At 43.4% G+C, this 17,987-nt stretch overlaps 1 protein-coding gene across 1 annotated transcript in view; it reads right to left on the bottom strand.

Annotated features, from left to right (window-relative positions):
• Positions 1 to 957: 957 nt before the first annotated feature.
• STMN2 (stathmin 2) overlaps positions 958 to 17,987 on the bottom strand; it is a 40,987-nt gene continuing 23,957 nt past the window's right edge. Inside the window, exons 2-5 of the mRNA XM_056854516.1 lie at positions 12,145 to 12,240; positions 11,422 to 11,594; positions 2,748 to 2,939; positions 958 to 1,513 (exon numbers count right to left, since the gene is read on the bottom strand). Of these exons, the coding sequence (XP_056710494.1) occupies positions 1,454 to 1,513; positions 2,748 to 2,939; positions 11,422 to 11,594; positions 12,145 to 12,240 (521 nt within the window). The 3' untranslated portion in view covers positions 958 to 1,453. The remainder of the gene's footprint in view (positions 1,514 to 2,747; positions 2,940 to 11,421; positions 11,595 to 12,144; positions 12,241 to 17,987) is intronic.

The following is a 17,987-nucleotide window of genomic DNA, read 5'->3' on the forward strand; positions in this document are numbered from 1 at the left end:
AAAGGTTAAACTAGAGGATCAGCTTGGGAGAGAAGTACCTGACCCAATAGTTTTTGCTATCTTAATGTCGACACCCCCATTGTTGGAAGAAGGGGTAGAATGAGACTACAGACTAGTCCTTCTTTCAGTTCACAGAACCCCAATTCTTTATTAATCACAGCTTGCACACAATGACATACAGGAAAAATAGCACTAATGAAGAATAGAATATGCAGGCAGCAATTTCCAAGAGGGTCAGGGACAATTTTAAACTGGCAGCTCTCTGCGGGGGAGGAGTGATGTATGCTTGCTGAGTGATGCTATGCTTGGTACGAATGCCCAAGCGAATTACCCTGCCGCTTCAGCCCTCTTCCTTCTTGTGGGTATCTTTTTAAAAGCTGGCAGGACAGACTAACACTGAAGTGCAGAATATGGCTGGATTAACAACTAGTTTATAGAATCTGGTGAAATACGTTCCACGTAGCATTTAGTATGGTGATGAAAACAGAACGACTTAACACTGGAATCCTACCTGTAAAACTGCACCTGTTGTCCCAATGATTTCAGCGACTGTAGGCAGGACTATGGCCTAAGATAAAAGAGATCACTACATCTAGGCCTAAGAGCTGCTTGGCTCCAATTAAAGATTATATTAGTGGTGCATTTTTAAACAGGAAAATCAGATTGGAATTCAGCCTCTTAATAATACTTCCCCCCGCCCTGCATCAGATACACTCACTCTATGCTGCGTTTAATATCCTTTTTAAAATGGCTCAGTATTGCTTCCACTCACTTCCTTATCGATGACATTTATCTTCCAAAATCAGAAGACTTTTTCTTCTGAAGTCAGAGTTAATTATCACTGTGGATATCACTGTCGTTTCTGATTTGTTATATAGTAGATTGTTGAGATAGTAAACATGTTATGATTGCGTAATGTTCAAGGAGTGTGTTACCAGGACCGCTACATCATTTCACGATGCCTGTAATCTCCGTACTGCCTTAATAAAGGTTATCGATCGCAAAGCATTCTAGGTAATTAGGCAATCACTGGACTCTAGCACCATAGACGTTCTATTGACTTGGTTGTTCAGTAGGAATGAAAACAGCTAGGGATGGATTTTGCTGCAGGGACCTTCCGAGGAACAGATCTAACAAATTCAACTGAATGGAAGTAGACAACATCAAAAGCCTGTTACAGGACATGTAAAGATTATGAAATAACTTGCATAATGCAATACTTGTATTTTTTAACAAAAATGTAAGTATTTACAAAATAAGATCCAAGTTTTATTTTTTAAACATCAAGCAAACCATTCTGCAAAGACTGCATTGTTTTTTTTATTGAGTTCTTGATTCTTTTTTTTTAAACCATGTCATACATTTCCCATACTAATATCTCATGATCTGTAATAATATAGGCAGGGGAGTTTAGGGAGTGGCAGGGAGCAATCCCACCTCTCCACTGCTGGGCTCAGCCAGACAGTTCCACCTGGAGCTCCTTGTTTCTGCGGACCTCTGCAGCATGCCTCTCCTGGCGGGGAGAACAAAAAAAAAAAAAAAAGGAAATAGTAAACTTTTGACTTTTCTCCCAAAAATAATTTTTAATATCCACCACCTTTGGTTTCATACATGGTAGTGAAAGCAGAGGATTAAGACTGATCTTTAACCAAGCGGGACATCATGTAATCCATGTTTCCTGTCTACGATAAGTAAAGATTTCTTTGTCTCGTTTTTGGATAAGTTAACAGCTTGGGATGGTGATTAAAAAACCTCTTTGGAGGTTTTTAAGCAGAGGCTATATGGCCATCTGACAGCAATGCTGATTCTGTGAACTTAGGCAGATCATGAGAGGGAGGGCAGGAAGGGTTGCATCAGTGCTTGGCTCACATGGCCCTTTCTTAGATGTCCAGGGTAATGCCGATAAGTCACCACTTTGGGGCCAGGAAGCAATTTTCCTTAGGCCAGATTGGCCAGGGATCCTGGAGAGTTTTTTGCCATCTTCTGGGCATGGAGGGGTCACAGGTGTGTGTGTGTGGGGTGGGGGGAGGTAGTTGTGAATTTCCTGCATTCTGCAGGGGTTGGACTAGATAACCCTGGAGGTCCCTTCCAACTCTATGTTTCTATGATTCTATGATTCTAAAGGGGATAAAAAGTTACCACAGTAAAATCATTACATATCCCTAACTATTGTGAAAGGGCAGAGAAATAAGGAAAACTCCCTGACACAGTTCAAACAAGGCTCTGAATATATAAGACCTGCTTAGGAGGAGCCTCGTGTATGTTTGTTCTCCCTCTGAGCCTACTGCATGTTGGATGTAATGGGTTGCACACAATTTATCCATATGTGCATCCAAAGTGTGCAAGCCTGAATTTTGCAGTCATTCCCACATTTGTGTCGACATCCAGCAGACTCAGAGGCAGGACATGAACTCTGGATGCGGGATGGGGAGAGGGAGGTGGTCCTGCTTTTGTATTGCCCACTATCTCCCCACCTTTAGAATGTTATCAGTCATATTCAGGCTATCAGGAGCTGCCTTTGAAAGGGCAGATAGGAATAAACAGGAGCATGTTCATGAGCATGGCTTCTTGCCTCTGGATTCTATTCTATTCCTTCTTCGGAAAGTAGGTGGTAGACATTATTTCCCCATGCTTGCCATGCCCAGAAGTGCAGTTGGATGTCCCTCACTGTGTCTTTTGTACTTTGTGTATGCACACTAGACTCAAAACTATACCCGTATTTATTTTGGTAATCACAGGCTGGTTACCTTCTCCTGAAGGCGTTCAATAAGAGCAGCTAGGTTAGCATCACGGTTTTCTTTGATCTGTTCCATTTTCTGTATCAGTTTCTCCTCTGCCATTTTGCTGAAGTTATTGTTCTCCTCCAGAGCCTTCTGAAGGACCTCTCGTTCATGTTCTCTCTTTTCTGCCAGCTGTTTCAGCACCTGAGCCTCCTGGGACTAGGGAGAAAATCAAAGAAGATCCAGTGGGGCGATTACCTTCAAAAACATTCAGGCAAGTGTGAAAGAATCTGACAATTGAATTTCAGTGACTGGGGCAAAGGTGCACAGGTCTCTTTTGCATCTGGTCACTGTAGCCTTACCGTCCTTGCAAAATTTGTCTAGTGGGTGGCGTAAAATTTAAGACAATGATTGTCATTGCTTAGTTTTAAAAGTTTGGTTTTCTTTTGAATTATTTTGCCTAGTGTTTCAAAGCATGGTTGGAGCAAAAGGACAAGATCTCTCTTCAAGGAACTTATCTTTTCTGCCATCCACTTCCTGCGGAAGATATTTATGCTCCCCCAAAGTGGCACCTAAAGTTCAGGGGATTTTCAGAAAAGCATGGGGTGTGTGACATGGGGTCTCAAGTAGAAAGGGGGAATCATTCTCCCTCTTATACAAGCAGCTGTTTCTTCCTGTAGTAGAATACAGATGTTGGACCCAGCCTAATAAATATATACAACCACTATGTGGTAGTAGAAACCTGATGAACTTTCAGGAAATGTCATGTTTCCACAGTATTACAAACAAAACTAATTCTAATCATGGAGATTTTCATTTACTTGTATATGTCATAAGAAATGCTAATGAGGAAAATCAGGATTTTTTTTTGAGCATATGGATCTTTGAAAAATTGATACCTGAAGAACGTTGTCATTGCTGAAACATCCCCCAAATATTTCTGTTCTTTCCTTTTTCTTACATTTTATGTGGATTATAGGTAATGGTTACTGGCGGTTTTAAAATGACATCTGGTAAATAACTATGTATTTATATGAAGGCCAAATTTCTTTTTAAAGCATGCTTGTTTACGTCATTAACCTGAAAATTAACATTAGCTTAAAATGACAAAGGAAGTTTAAGGTCTCAGTATGCCTAAATGTTTTATTTTTGGTTTCAAGAGTCTGGTTTTTCCGCACAGATGTACTCAAAATTCCTTTTCTAATTTAAAGAACTAGAGCTTGTTTATAAATCCTGGACCTGTTCCTAGTAGTGCAATTCCTTTCCACTGAAAGTCACAAAATAGTGAAGCTTTTGAGCTTCATGCAGTGGATATTTCACAAAGTGGTTGTTGTGGGAAAGAGAAAAAGATATTCCGTGTGAAGGGCATGCTAGGGATGGCCAGCCTCCATGTGGGGACTAGGGTTTCCAGGTCCCTCTTCGCCACTGGTGGGAGGTTTTTGGGGCAGGCTGTGGGGAGAGACTTCAATGACATAGAGTACAATTGCAAAAGCAGCCATTTTCTCCAGGTGAACTGATCTCTATTGGCGGGAAATCAGTTGTAATGGCAGGAGATCTCCATCTAGTACCTGGAGGTTGGCAACCCTACTAGGGACCCTCTGGAATTACAGCTCATCTCCGGACTACAGAGATCAGTTCTGCTGGAGAAAATGGATGCTTTGAAGGGTGGACTCTTTGGCATCAGGCCCCACTGAGGTCCCTGTCCTTCCCCAGGCTGCACCCCTAAATTTCCAGGAGTTTCCCAGTTTGGATCTGGCAACCCTACCCCCCCCCGGGGGGGACCTGGCAAACCTAGGGCATGATGATGACCCATTTACAAGTTGTGGCTGTTTAGCAATATTACACTTACTTTTATCATTTAAAAATATGGGTTCCTTCCCAAATGCAGTTATTATTGCTAGTTTTTGTAGTGGGAGAATAAAGTGGGGGGACAGCTCTTCAGTTTAGGGGCATTCCCCCCCCCCAGTGGGGGGGGAAGCAGTAAATTTAATTTAGGTTTGATAGGACAATAAGTATTGCATGTATTTCAATTGTTCTCAATTGAATTTCTGTTCTCCCTCAAAAAAGCAAAACAACAAAACAACAACAACAACCAGAAAAAAAAGTTGTTTTTTTTTTTTGTGGCTTCAAAATTTCCAGAAATTTTACATCTCTACTTCATCCGGTTTCCCTTTCAATGAATGCTGGGAGAAAGAATCAACAGTGGTTTCTATAACTAGCTATAATCCTCAGCCCATTTTGTTTGTTAATATTCAACTAGAAGTAGCTTTCTGTGAAACTCAAAAATTATTTCACTGTTTGGTAACTTTCCACTGAGTCCAGATCAAGAATTGTGCTACTACAGCCACTCTGTGGATTTTTTCCTAATACAACAGCACCTCATGCATACTTTGTATACTTTCACTATGAATATTTTAATTATGCAGGTAGAATCTGCGGATAACCAAATTTTCAGTGATAATAGTAGGATGCCTGCCTGAAATTAGGCATATATTGATTGCTTGGCTGTCTGGAGGCAATCGTCTATAGCAGTGATGGCGAACCTTTTAGACACCGAGTGCCCAAACTGCAACCCAAAACCCACTTATTCATCGCAAAGTGCCAACACGGCAATTTAACCTGAATACGGTCTCTAACTTCAGGCCGGAAAATTCCTGGAGATCTGGGGGACAGCGAATTTTGGGGAGGGAACTGATCTGTGTAGAGCGGCGGTCCGTTGTAATCCCGGAAGATTCCCAGGCCCCAACTGGAGTCTGGCAATCGTGTGTGTGTGTGTGTGTGTTAAGTGCCAATGAATCAAAGTCCTCCAAAAAGTCCTATCTTTGGCAATCATACCAGGGGAGGAATCTCTGCGATGGCAGGAAAGCAAGGAGACGTCGCCATGTTACCTCAGGATCGCCCACTTACTGCAGCCTCGGGGAAGTTGGCCAGGCCGCACAAGCAGCAGCAGTTCTGGGTGAGAAGCGAGGGCGGAGGTTGCCCCGGCAGGACTCCTCCTCCTAGGGCAGGGCCGGGGGCAGCGCAGGCAGTCAGAGCCAGCTCCAGTCTCGCCGCCGCTCATGCCATGCGGGACAGACGCTGGCGGCACAAAGCAGGAGCGGTGCGGCGGCTCCCGCTCAAGGAGAGCCCGGACATGCTGCCAGCCATCCCGGCCGGTCCCGGTGCCTGGGGAGTGGCTGCAGCAAGGTCGCCCTGCACCGCTGAGGGGGAGAGAGAGGGAAGCTCGCAGGCACCCCGACGACGGCGAGAAGACCCGGGGAGCTCAACTTTCTCCCCCCACCCCTCCCCTCGTGGCTGCCAAAAGAAGGAGAGGAGAGAGGCTGCCCGGTGCAAGAGTCGGGGCTGCGGGCAGGGGTCGCCACCATGAGACAGCTCGGGGAATCCCTCTCGCCGCCTCTCCTGCTGCTGCTGCTGGGGCTGCTTTTCTGTACTGGGGCGACGGTGCGCCTGCCCACAGAGAGGGCTCTGCGTGCCCCCTCTGGCACGTGTGCCATAGGTTCGCCACCACTGGTCTATAGGCATGGAAGAACTCATAGGAGTAGATTTTTTCATACTCCCAGAGACCATTTTATAGGTAAACTACAGTGCAATTCTAAGCAGAGTCATAACCTTCTAAAGTTTATGGGCTGAGAAGGGTACAACTCTGTTTAGGATTGTACCACTAGTGTTGCACATTCTGTACAAGGTTATAACAACACACAATTGCCTCACACTGACAGGGAAGTAGATCGCGATTGCTAGCTGTGTTAATCTGTTTCTGCAGCAGCAGAAAAGAGCAAGAGTCCAGTAGCACCTTAAAAACTAACAAAATTCCTGGCAGGGTATGAGCTTTTGTGAGTCACATCTCACTTCTTCAGTATCTGAAATATCTGAAGAAGTGAGCTGTGACTCACAAATGCTCATACCCTGCCAGGAATTTTGTTAGTTTTTAAGGTGCTACTGGACTCTTGCTCTTTTCTACTAAACAGGGAATTAATGCATGTAGCGATTTTTATTAGTCCTTGCATGCCTTAGGATGCCTCAGTTTGTAATATATACATACTATCTTAATTGTATGAATAGTTTGATCTGAGTATATTGCAGTTTAACACATTAGGAGATCTGGACATGGATGGAGCTCTTTGCTAGACTAAGTTGATGAAAAAGTAAGCTGTGTGGCTGATTTCACTGGTGGCTTGGGCCAAATGGATCAATGGAGAAGACCAGGGTGCAAGGTTATATCAGCACCTCAAAGAGTACATTCCTGCAGAAAAGAAAAAGCTTTGGAGAAAGTACCCCCCCAAAAAAACCCCAATAAATATATTTCCCTGCAAAGCATATCTTCCATAATCACCATGAGTCAACATGAGTCTATAGCTATCTATGTTATTGACTATAGTAAGGAAAGCAGGAAAAGTCTACGGTTGGGCTCACAAAATTCAAGATAAAACAAGTATGAGAGGAGGGGGGTCATTGGGGATGACCTCATACTTTCACCTCTGCAACAATGCCTGCTTCACACTAGGAACCTTCAAGAAAAGAAAATGAGTAGGGTTTCCAGGTCCCTCTTTGCCACCAGTGGGAGGTTTTTGGGGCGGAGCCTGAGGAGGGAGGGGTTTGGTGAGGGGAGGGACTTCAACGCCATAGAGTCCAGTTGCCAAAGTGGCCATTTTCTCCAGGTGCATTTTGTTTGCTGGTACTTTTTTGAGTTCAAACTTCCTTGTTGTTACGAGCTGCCTGGTTTTGATTACTAACTACCTGGAGGTTGGCAACCCTAAAAACGAGCAACGTCTATTTGAAAAGTCTTTTGGTCAGAGGCTGCAGCTCAGGGGCAGAGCGTGTGCTTTGCATGAAGAGGCTCAGTTCCCGGGATCACTGGTCAAAGGGACTCAGATAAGCAGGTGCTGAGGAGACACAATTCTTTGTCTGAGACATTGGAGAACTGCAGCCAGCCTGAGTAGGGGAAAAAACTGAGCAGTTCTTCACTCCGCAGCTCTGTGGGTCTTCTAGAATTTTAAAGCATCCTATGGAGGCTGACTTCCAGACTCCCCTTTTAACATACTGATTGGTTTAGATTAAGTGCCTGCAGATTAGAGAAGGAAGATGGGAGCCAGCCCATCTTATGTAAGTGAGAAGAATTTACTTATGACTGGGTAGGAACCTCTTTTGAAGTGCAATCATTATGGTAAATGGCATTAATCAGTAAAAAAATGCATGGCTTCCGTCGAATAGCTGACAGCACAACTGTTTAAAAGGGTGATTGTTATCCTCCATTCAATGCGGTTTTAAGCAGCAGGGACTCGTCCAATTAAATTTCACACAAATGCAAAGCCAATAATAGGATCACATCTAATTTCTGTGCTGTAATCCAAAAACCAGTAGGAATGTGCATCCCTTTGGAATATAATTTTCATATTAGGATTCTGATTAAGGGAGATCTTACTGCGCAACTCAACCTTGGATTCTGAAACTTTTGGAGGCGGCTGTGGTGGGTATTTTGCTTAACTGTCCATTCAGTATGTTTTCCATTACCATCAGATATATTTTTATGCTGCACTAAGAACCTTATTTTTTGTTTGGGTGGGTTATTTTTGTGATTCTGATACTCTGAGTGGAAATAGCAAAATGCCCCCTCGGTGCACGACACTGCTGCAGACAACGGCTGAGTTAGCTAATAACAAAGCTTGCCAACGTGGGACGATCCCTACAAAATAACACCAAAAGAATCGTGGCATCCTAGAGACAGCTTTATTATTGCTCTTGTTACTGCACCTGCCTGCTACAAATTTCATATAGTTCTTCAGTTTTCAGATCAATTTCCCCCATCGTTGGCTTTAATGGGTCAGATATATGAGAAACTCACAGCGTCACCCTAAGCAGAGTCACACACTTCTAAGTCTACTGAAGTCAATTCGTTTAGAAGGGTGTAAATTTACTTAGGAGTGCACTTTGAGTGCAAAATTGATATATATTCATGAAAAGCACCGTGGCTTTTGCAGTCTGTTGAAGGGGCAGAGCAGTGGTATTCCCTGGGTGGCTCACAAAGAGCCCCATTCACAATTACAATCAACCAAAAGAGTGACATGACAACTGGATTCCCTGTGTGCTGCCTTGCTTTCCCCCCTCAGCATTAGGCACAGCAGTTCAGACTAGAGAGCTTGGAAAGAAGTTGGTTAAGGGGAGACACGACAGAGGTCTATAAAATTATGCATGGTATGGAGAGAGTGGACAGGGAGAAGCTTTTCTCCCTCTCTCATAATACTAAAACGCGGGGTCATCTGCTGAGGCTGGAGGGTGAGAGATTCAAAACTGATAAAAGGAAGTATTTCTTCACACAACACATAGTTAAATTGTGGAACTCCCTGCCCCAGGATGTGGTGATGGCTGCCAACTTGGAAGGCTTTAAGAGGGGAGTGGACATGTTCATGGAGGAGAGGGCTAAATTCCTTTATCTCAGGTGTAGGACTAAACAAGCATGACAAAAGGCCCCCTGAGTGAAAAAACAAAGAACTGTTTGTCTGTATTGATGAAGGAGCCACAGACATTCATACTTTCCATCCTGTATCTATCTTGAAGTCACAAGCCTACAGTTTTGGTATGTTTGAGGTCAGCATGATCCTCTGCCCCTCTTTCCATCAAGCTCAGAAGAAGGGCAGACGGTTCTCTGTGTTGTGCTAGGAATGCATCCCAAGGACAGACTTCTGAGCAGATTCTCAGGAAGACAACATTCTGCACAGTGTTATTGCAAGTTAAAATTCCAGTGAGGTTGCAATGTTTTGGAAATAAATAAGGGAGTGAGTGAGAAAGGGAGGCTGAAATATTTAGCTAGGAGACTGATAAATAGCTAGAGAACTAACGTTTAAAAATGGGCTCTAATTTGTATGATTTGTTGACACACAAGAAGCTGGCAGTTTCTAATAAACATTGATCCAATTAATAGAGGGTGGTTTCATTCAAAGATAGTGTGAAATCTCTTAAGGTTGTTAAAGGCAATTTTCGTTGATAAGCTGTGATTGCTTTTAATTAAAATTTTATTTGAAGAGGGATTCTAATTCTGGAAAGTATCTGCATGAAAGTTGTTTGCAAATACAAACACCCTGATGCAAAGGCCTTTCTGCATAGCAAAGGGTCTTTCCCATCAAACAGGATGGAGCATTTATGACCAGTGTGAAATGGGGATAACCTGAATAAGGCCAGGCGGTGAATTCACAGCTGAGCTGAGATAAGCATGGAAGACATAAGAACATAAGAAAGGCCCTGCTGGATCAGACCAAGGCCCATCAAGTCCAGCAGTCTGTTCACACAGTGGCCAACCAGGTTCCTCTAGGAAGCCACAAACAAGATGACTGCAGCAGTGCCATCCTGCCTGTGTTCCATCGCACCCAATATAATAGGCATGCTCCTCTGATACTAGAGAGAATAGGTTTGCAGCATGACTAGTATCCATTCTAACTAATAGCCATGAATACCCCTTTCCTCCATCAATATGTCCACTCCCCTCTTAAAGCCCTCCAAGCTGGCAGCCTTCAAGCTTAAAATCATGCTTTTAATTGACAAATTACATTAGTTCTCCTTACATGCTATTTTTTTTTAAAGTTATTACTTATCCTAGCCTTGTTGGGGTGGTGTGTTAGAAGTTTAAACAACATTCTGGTGCCTTGAAGACTAGGGCTTGGATTCAATGATACATGCTCAGAAATCTAGACAGACAATGCAGTTCTGCTTGCACAAGTTTTTCTGCAACTGAGTACTTTCCTTTATGTAGCTTACAGTGCCCAGAAATTCCCTGCACAATGTCTTGTGCAAGTGGGAATGCAGCTTGGAATATGCTATGTTTAACTTATGACTGTTTTTCTCCCATACTTTTGCTTGCGCAAAGAAAAAGAAGAGTTAGTTTTTTAAATATCGATTTTCTCTTATCACTTAAGGGAGAGTCAAACCAGCTTACAATCACCTTCCCTTCCCCTCAATAGACACCCTGTGAGGTAGGTGAGGTTGGGAGAGCTCTAGGAGAGCTGTGACTAGCCCAAGGCCCACCCAGCTGGCTTCAAGTGTAGGAGTGCGGAAACCAAACCCGTTCACCAGATTAGTGTCTGCCGCTCATGTGGAGGAGTGGGGAATCAAACCCAGTTCTCCAGATTAAAGTCCACCACTCCAAACCACCGTTCTTAACCACTACACCACGCTGGCTCTCAAGGGCCCAAGTGTATGCAGAAATCTTCCAGTGGATACAAGAATAGATTTCTTGTAGCATATTTTTTAATGGAGGAGATCGTATCCATGAAAGCTTATGCCACAAGAAATCTGTTAATGTGTAAGGCACATGGGAGCCCTAACCAGAAACATAATGGCCTCCCTAGTCATTGGGACAGATGTGAGGTTACTCTGAAGATGAATATGTGTCTCATCAGAGAAACAAACATGTGTCTGACTATTCTTCAGTGACAATTTCATTTGATTTCAGACACAGATCTCAAGATGCATGTCTTGAACAAATAAAAAGCAACCCTCAGAACCAGCATTGAGTATTCACAAAGTTGAACATTAAAAACAGCAACAACCTGCCAAATAATTCTATCTTTCTTAACATCCAGTCAACTTTAACCATGCAGTGCAAACATCTCAAGTGGTATGCCATATTTTCAATAGTAATAATTCTGTTAGGGAAGTTATTAACGGTGAGATGTTGTTCTTTTTCACTCCTGCTGTAGTCACTACATACCTTTCTCCTTTCCTCTGCAGCTTCCAGCTTTTTCTGGATCTCATCAAGAGACACATCTTTCTTCTTTGGAGAAGCTAAAGTTCGTGGTGCTTCTGAGACCGGAGATGGTGGCTTTAAGATCAATTCAAAAGCTTGGCCAGAAGCACGTTTATTGATTTGCTTAATTTCCATATCTGTGAAGGAAAAGTTAAAATTTCTAAACCAAAAGTTGTACAAGTCAAGGATTTCTGACAAGGGTTTATAGAAACAGACTATTAAAGCTGTCTGCAATGAAATAGTAATGTGTATGGTGCTCCATGTTCTCATCCTACATATGTTTCCATGTTAAAAAAACTTGCTGAGATTGTACATTTTAGGGTTAAATGTTCTTTCTGGGGAAGTTAGTATTGCCATCTACAGATGTTATTTAATAAAGAATTAACTTCATGTGAATTGTGTCAAGCTGAACACCACCATAACTATGCTTTTAAAAAAAGCTTTTCTATCTATTTTTAGTTAGAATTTTTAGTGAATTCGCTTGTACTAGGGATAATAATGAGGTATTCATTGTGATAAGATTTAGGCAGTCAGTAAGATCTAATAGATATCTAAAAAAATAAAAAAGTAGCCAGAAACAATGGCCAAATAATCAAATAATTGACTAAGCAACAATTACAAATTATTTTCCAGGACAGTCCAAGCAACCATTTGGCTATCAAAATGACCACATTAAAAGTTACTCACCATCATATGTATATATATTGATGTTGCGAGGTTCAGGGTAAAAACAGGAGCAGATCAAAGACAGCATAGAGAGCTCCTTCATCTTTTCCTTGTAGGCTGAAATAAAAGATGACTGTATTAGTATCTTTTACCTTTCTAGTTTCCTGTCTTGCAGAATGTTTAATTTAGATGGTAATAAGTGATGCTGGCACATCTGCAAAATTAATTGCTTTCTTAAAATTTGGCAGGGGATATCTCACAATGTGAAAGGTTTCTCCTAAATTTTCTTTTAATCCTTTCATGTTATATATAAGAATTTTTAATAGACCACAGGCTAAGCAGTACTATAGAATTCCCCCCCCCCCACATGAATCTAATAACCTTGTATGTTGACCTTCAATTTAATTTCTAACATGATCTTGTAGCCTTTCATTTCTAACATATTTTTCAGAATAGTAAGAGTCCTGCTGGATCAGACTAGTGGTCCATCTAATCCAGCATCCTGTCTCAAACAGTGGTCAACCAGTTCCTACGGACTGCCATCAACAGGGTATAGAGGCTGAGGACTTCCCAATGTTGCCACCTGGTACTGGTATTCAGAGGTTTACTGCCTCTGAACATGGAGGTTCCCTAGGGTTGCCAGTTCCCTCTTTGCCACTGGTGGGAGGTTTTTGGGGCAGAGCCTAAGGAGGGCAGGGTTTGGGGAGGGGCTTCAACATAGAGTCCAATGGCCAAAGCAGCCATTTTCTCCAGGGGAACTGATCTCTATAGGCTGGAGATTAGTTGTAATAGCAGGAGATCTCCAGCAACCACCTGGTGGCTGGCAACCCTAAGGTTCCCTTTAGTCACCATAGCTAGTAGCCACTGATAGACCTCTTCCCCGTACATATTTCTAATTCCCCTTTAAAGCCTTCCATTGTTCCACTTCAACCTGTGTTTTATAAACATGAAGGCTTCCCAGAAGCAGAGAAAGATCAGTGGTATTTCCAGTGAGAAGAAGGACAGAATAGTGGCCTTGGTCCACATGAACACATGAAGCTGCCATATACTGAATCAGATCCTTGGTCTATCCAAGTCAGTATTGTCTACTCAGACTGACTACAGCTCTTCGGGGTCTCAGGCGGAAGTCTTTCACATCACCTACTTGCCTAGTCCTTTTAACTGGAGATGCCGGGGGGATTGAACCTGGGACCTTCTGCATGCCAAGCAGATGCTCTACCAGTGATCCACAGCCCCTCCCACTCTAAGGCATTGGTGACCTCCACCCTCTTAAAACTAGTAGAATGAAGTCTCTTCTGTCCTTATACTAACTGGAAGTAGCAGGGATTGTCTCTCACATAGGAACCTCTTGACAGCCATCAAATATCATAAAATTATCCAGAACTTTGGAGATGGGTGTCATCAACATTCTATTGGTAATCCCTTTTAGTGATAGGTATTGTCCATGTAAGACTGGGGATCTTGAACACTTAACCCACGTGCTGTTGTACTGCCAGCTTTACATGAGGCCGAGGAATACCTATATTAAACCCCTACTGCCCAGTGATCAGAGTCTCTCAGATCAGCAGTTGGTGATGTACCTTTTATCTGATAGAAATTCCTCTGTCACCCAACAAGTAGCTAGTTTTCTCCTGTCTGCACAAAGGATTCGCGAGCAGTTTGTTCGTACTTCTAAGTAATCCCATTTTTAGGGCTGTCAATTCGGTTCAGCCCGAACTGAAAATCAGCCGAATTTCCCCTGATTCGGTGGTTTTTAGTTCGGGAGGAACCGAACTCAAAACTGGCGGGCAACCGGAGGGGCCGAATTCAGCGAGTTCGGGAGTTCGCGAATAAATTCGGCAAATTCGGCCGTCAGTAAGCAGCATAACCGTCAGTAAGCAGCATTCTCCTCCCCCGGCCAATCGGTGGGCAAGCTGGGTCTTCTTCTGGCCAATCAGTCAGGATTGAGTACTGGAGGAATCAGCTGATGTGCGGCCCGGCCAGGGAGAGAGAGAGAGAGAGCGAAATCCTCGTGTGTGTGTGTGTGGTGCTTGTGCACATTCGCTCCTTTCTGTGGCTGCAGGGGGCGTATTTTTTGGGGTGCAGACACAAAACTTTCACTGGAGCTTCAGATGAAGCTTCTTAAGGTACCCCCCAAGTTTTGTAAACATTGGGTCAGGGGGTCCCGAGATATGGGCTCCCCCCTTTTTCTTTCCATGGCTGCAGGGGGCGCATTTTTGGGGGTACAGATCCCAAACTTTGAGCGGAGTTTCAGACCAGTATTCTTAAGATACCCCCCAAGTTTTGTAAACATTGGGTCAGGGGGTCTCGAGATATGGGCTCTCCCCCTTTTCCCTCCCCCTTTTTCCATTTATGTGGCTGCAGGGGGCGCTTTTTTGGGGATATAGCCCCCAAACTTTTAGCATAGCTTCAGTCAATTATTCTTAAGATACTACCCAAGTTTTGTAAAGATGGGTTCAGTGGGGGCAGAAATATCGCCTCCCCCCTTTTCTCTTTCCATGGCTGCAGGGGGCGCATTTTTGGGGGTGCAGATCCCAAACTTTGAGCGGAGTTTCAGACCAGTGTTCTTAAGATACCCCCCCAAGTTTTGTGAACATTGGGTCAGGGGGTCCCGAGATATGGGCTTTCCCCTTTCCCCTTTCCCCTTTTCCTTATTGGGATGAATGGATCAGCCGATCCTGTGCATCTCCAGAGCAAAACATTCCGTGTCTAATTGGAATCATCTTGGATTATTTACAAGTCCTCTTCAGCCCCTCTTGATGGAACAGAAGACAGCCACAGTAAGACCCCTTTGGGGGCTTTAATCTATAATTTTTCTCCTGTGTATGTGTGTGTGTGGGGGGGAAAGCAGAGTCTGTGTGTGTGTGGGGAGGGAGCAGTTTCTGTGGGTGGGGGGGAAGCCAAAGGGGGCTTTCGTCGGTTCTGCCTGGGGTGTGTGTTCCCCCTCGAGTCTCTCGCTCCCTGGTTTGAGGGGGGAGGTTTCAGTTGTGTGTTGCAAAGGTGTTGTTTAACAAGGTTGTGTTGTTTTGCAAATTTCTCAGCTGTTGTCGGGGCTGGGAGCTTTGTGCGTGGGCGGCAAGCTCTGCTGAGAGATGCACATTAAGGGTGGGGGGGACCCCTTTCAGGGCCCATATCTCAGCCCCCCCTGACCCAATCTTTACAAAACTTGGGGAGTCTTTCAATAAACGTCCTTTGAAGCTCTGCTGAAAGTTTGGGACCTCTAACCCCAAAAATGCCCCCCCCCCCGAGCCACGGAAAGGCACGATTGTGTTTTTAATGGCTTTATTCGGCCGAATTTTTTCCCGAACTTTGAATTCCCGCCGAATTGAACGGATCCGAAGTGGGGGAGTTCGGACTTCGGCAGGTACCGAACCCACAAGGGACAAATTCGGCCGAATCCGAACTGTACCGAATTTTTTTTTTTGACAGCCCTAGCCATTTTAATGTAACCTGTTTTAACCGTTTTCACAACTCCGTTTATTGTATGCTGATGTAAATGCCTAATAAAGGCGATGATGATGATGAACATTCTATTGGATATCCAGCTATGTGAGTTGGATCCAGCCAGCTTTATGGCTGCTTTAAAAAAGAGGAGGCGGCCTCTTTGACCACAAAAACAGCCATGCTGGGGATCATGGGCCCTGTATGCACAAAAGTCATGTGTGACAGCTGTAGTAAGGAGGGAAACTGGGTGAGAGGGTGTGAAGAAGCTGACTGCATCCAATCTATATTCCTTTAACTAAGTCTCCAGATGCAGCTTTCTTTGTTCTGAGCAAATGTCTGGATGTAATGGTCAGCAGGATGTGGAGGAACAAGTTGAAACTTAATCCAGGCAGGACAGAAGTGATTCTGGTTTGGCTTCACGTGGTGTAAGGTTATCATTACCAAACTAGGCTAAAAGTATGGGAGTTTGTCTGTGGAAAATCAGATTTGTGTTGTTGCCAGAGAGCTTTTTATCATCCATGCCTGGTTTGTAAATTATAGAATCATAGAATCATAGAAATTATCCAGCTAGATGCTTCCCTGTAGCCACTGTGGGGGATGGAGCTAAGCTCCACATTCTGATTCTTTCCAGACCTTCAAAGGGCTTTCCCCCTTTTCCCTGGTGAGGCACAATGTAGCATTAAGAGTGGTTAAGAGTGGTGGTTTGTAGCAGTGACCTCTAATCTGGAGAACTGGGTTTGATTCCCCATTCCTCCACATGAGCTGCAAAAGCTAATCTGGTGAACCGGGTTAATTTCCCCCCTCCTCCACATGAAGCCAGCTGGGTGACCTTGGGCTAGTCACAGCTCTCTCACCCCTACCTTCCTCACTGGGTGTTTGTTGTGTGTGTGGGGGGGAAGGGAAGGTAATTGTAAGCTGGTTTGATTCTTCCTTCAGTGGTAGAGAAATTCACCATATAAAAAAACAACTTCTTCTTCTAGGGAAGAAGAAAGTAAGTAAAAGGAGAAGAGGTTTCTAGGCTAAGGGAGGGTCCTGGTAAAATGTGCTGGGGATGTGCACTTGAAAAATTGTGTTTTAATTCCATATTGGAAAGTTGGGAACAGCATTATTATCATTTTTATTAAATACTTGGAGTATTGGGATCATTTTGGCAAGTTGTGATAGGAAAAATGTCTGTTTTAATGAATATGGGAACAATGTTCCTAATTTAGTGAAAACCATAATTAAGCCCTTTCTCAACTAAAAGGAAATTAAAACAATAATTTTAAGTGCCTCCCCCCTTTAAAGGGTTATTTTTTATGGGTGGAAGATTTAGACTCTGGAGACCAGACCTACCACCCATTAAAAATAATGTCCCTTTAAAGTCTAAAGTTCCTCTTACCCAAAAGGCAGCAGAAGCAGAGATGGAGGGAGGAAGGGAGAGAGAACCTGCCCAACCCCCAGCCATTCCATGAGTATTGGGCCTTTAAAGTTTAAAGGGCTACTGTGTTCAATGGGTTGTAGACCTTTACCTTTAAAGCCCTTCATGTCCTGGAACTTGCATAACTGAAGAAATACATCTACCTGTATCAACCTTCCCTATATCAATCCTACTAGCACATGTTACTTTAAGTGTTTAGATACTTTTATTTACAGCCATTGGCTAGCATACAAAATTCAATACATCCATAATTAAAATAGAAGCGGGAAAAGGGGATCACTTTAAGTGTTATCATTCTGTCAGATTCAGGCATCCATGGCAAGGTTCCTCTCCTTTCCAGTTGCGGTGCCAGTTCTCTGGAACAGCCTTCTAGAGGAAGTACAAAAAGGCCCTTGCTGAGCAGGTTTAGAAAATTATGAGAAGCAATAGTATACCAAAAAGCATTTCCAGATTAAATCATTGTTGATTATGGGAATCTATTTTGGTTTTATTTGGGGCATTGCTGTATTTCAATGATTGTTAATGATTGTTTGATGATGTGTGTTTTGAATGTATATATTATTGTACTTTAATTAAGCAGCTTCAGAACATTGGATGGGCATGAGATGTGGATTTTTTAAGCAAAGGAACAAATAATTGTCCAATCTGCTGCTGGCAGATGTGCAGGATGCCCGCGTGCCTAGAAGTGTTTGAAGCTGAGCCATCATGATTCTAACCATTTACATTTTTTTCCCCAAGCAAAGAGCAATTTATGAACACTGTACTTTTCCCGGAAACACTTTATGATATGTTGTTTCCAGCCTTTAATTGTCTGCCTTGAAGTTCCTCAATAGGTCATCTCCACGCAACCTACAAAAGCCACTGCTAAGATCTATTTTGGCCAGGAGTCAAAGGGCTAGTTTAGCCATGCCAAAGGCTTGGGTATGTTCAGTGGAACTTGTGACTTTTCCCTTTTGAGTTGGCGACCCCCAGGGGCATTTCACAATGTGCTTCTTAAATT

This window comes from Euleptes europaea, chromosome 8 (genome assembly GCF_029931775.1).
Source record: "Euleptes europaea isolate rEulEur1 chromosome 8, rEulEur1.hap1, whole genome shotgun sequence".
Lineage (NCBI taxonomy): Eukaryota > Metazoa > Chordata > Lepidosauria > Squamata > Sphaerodactylidae > Euleptes > Euleptes europaea.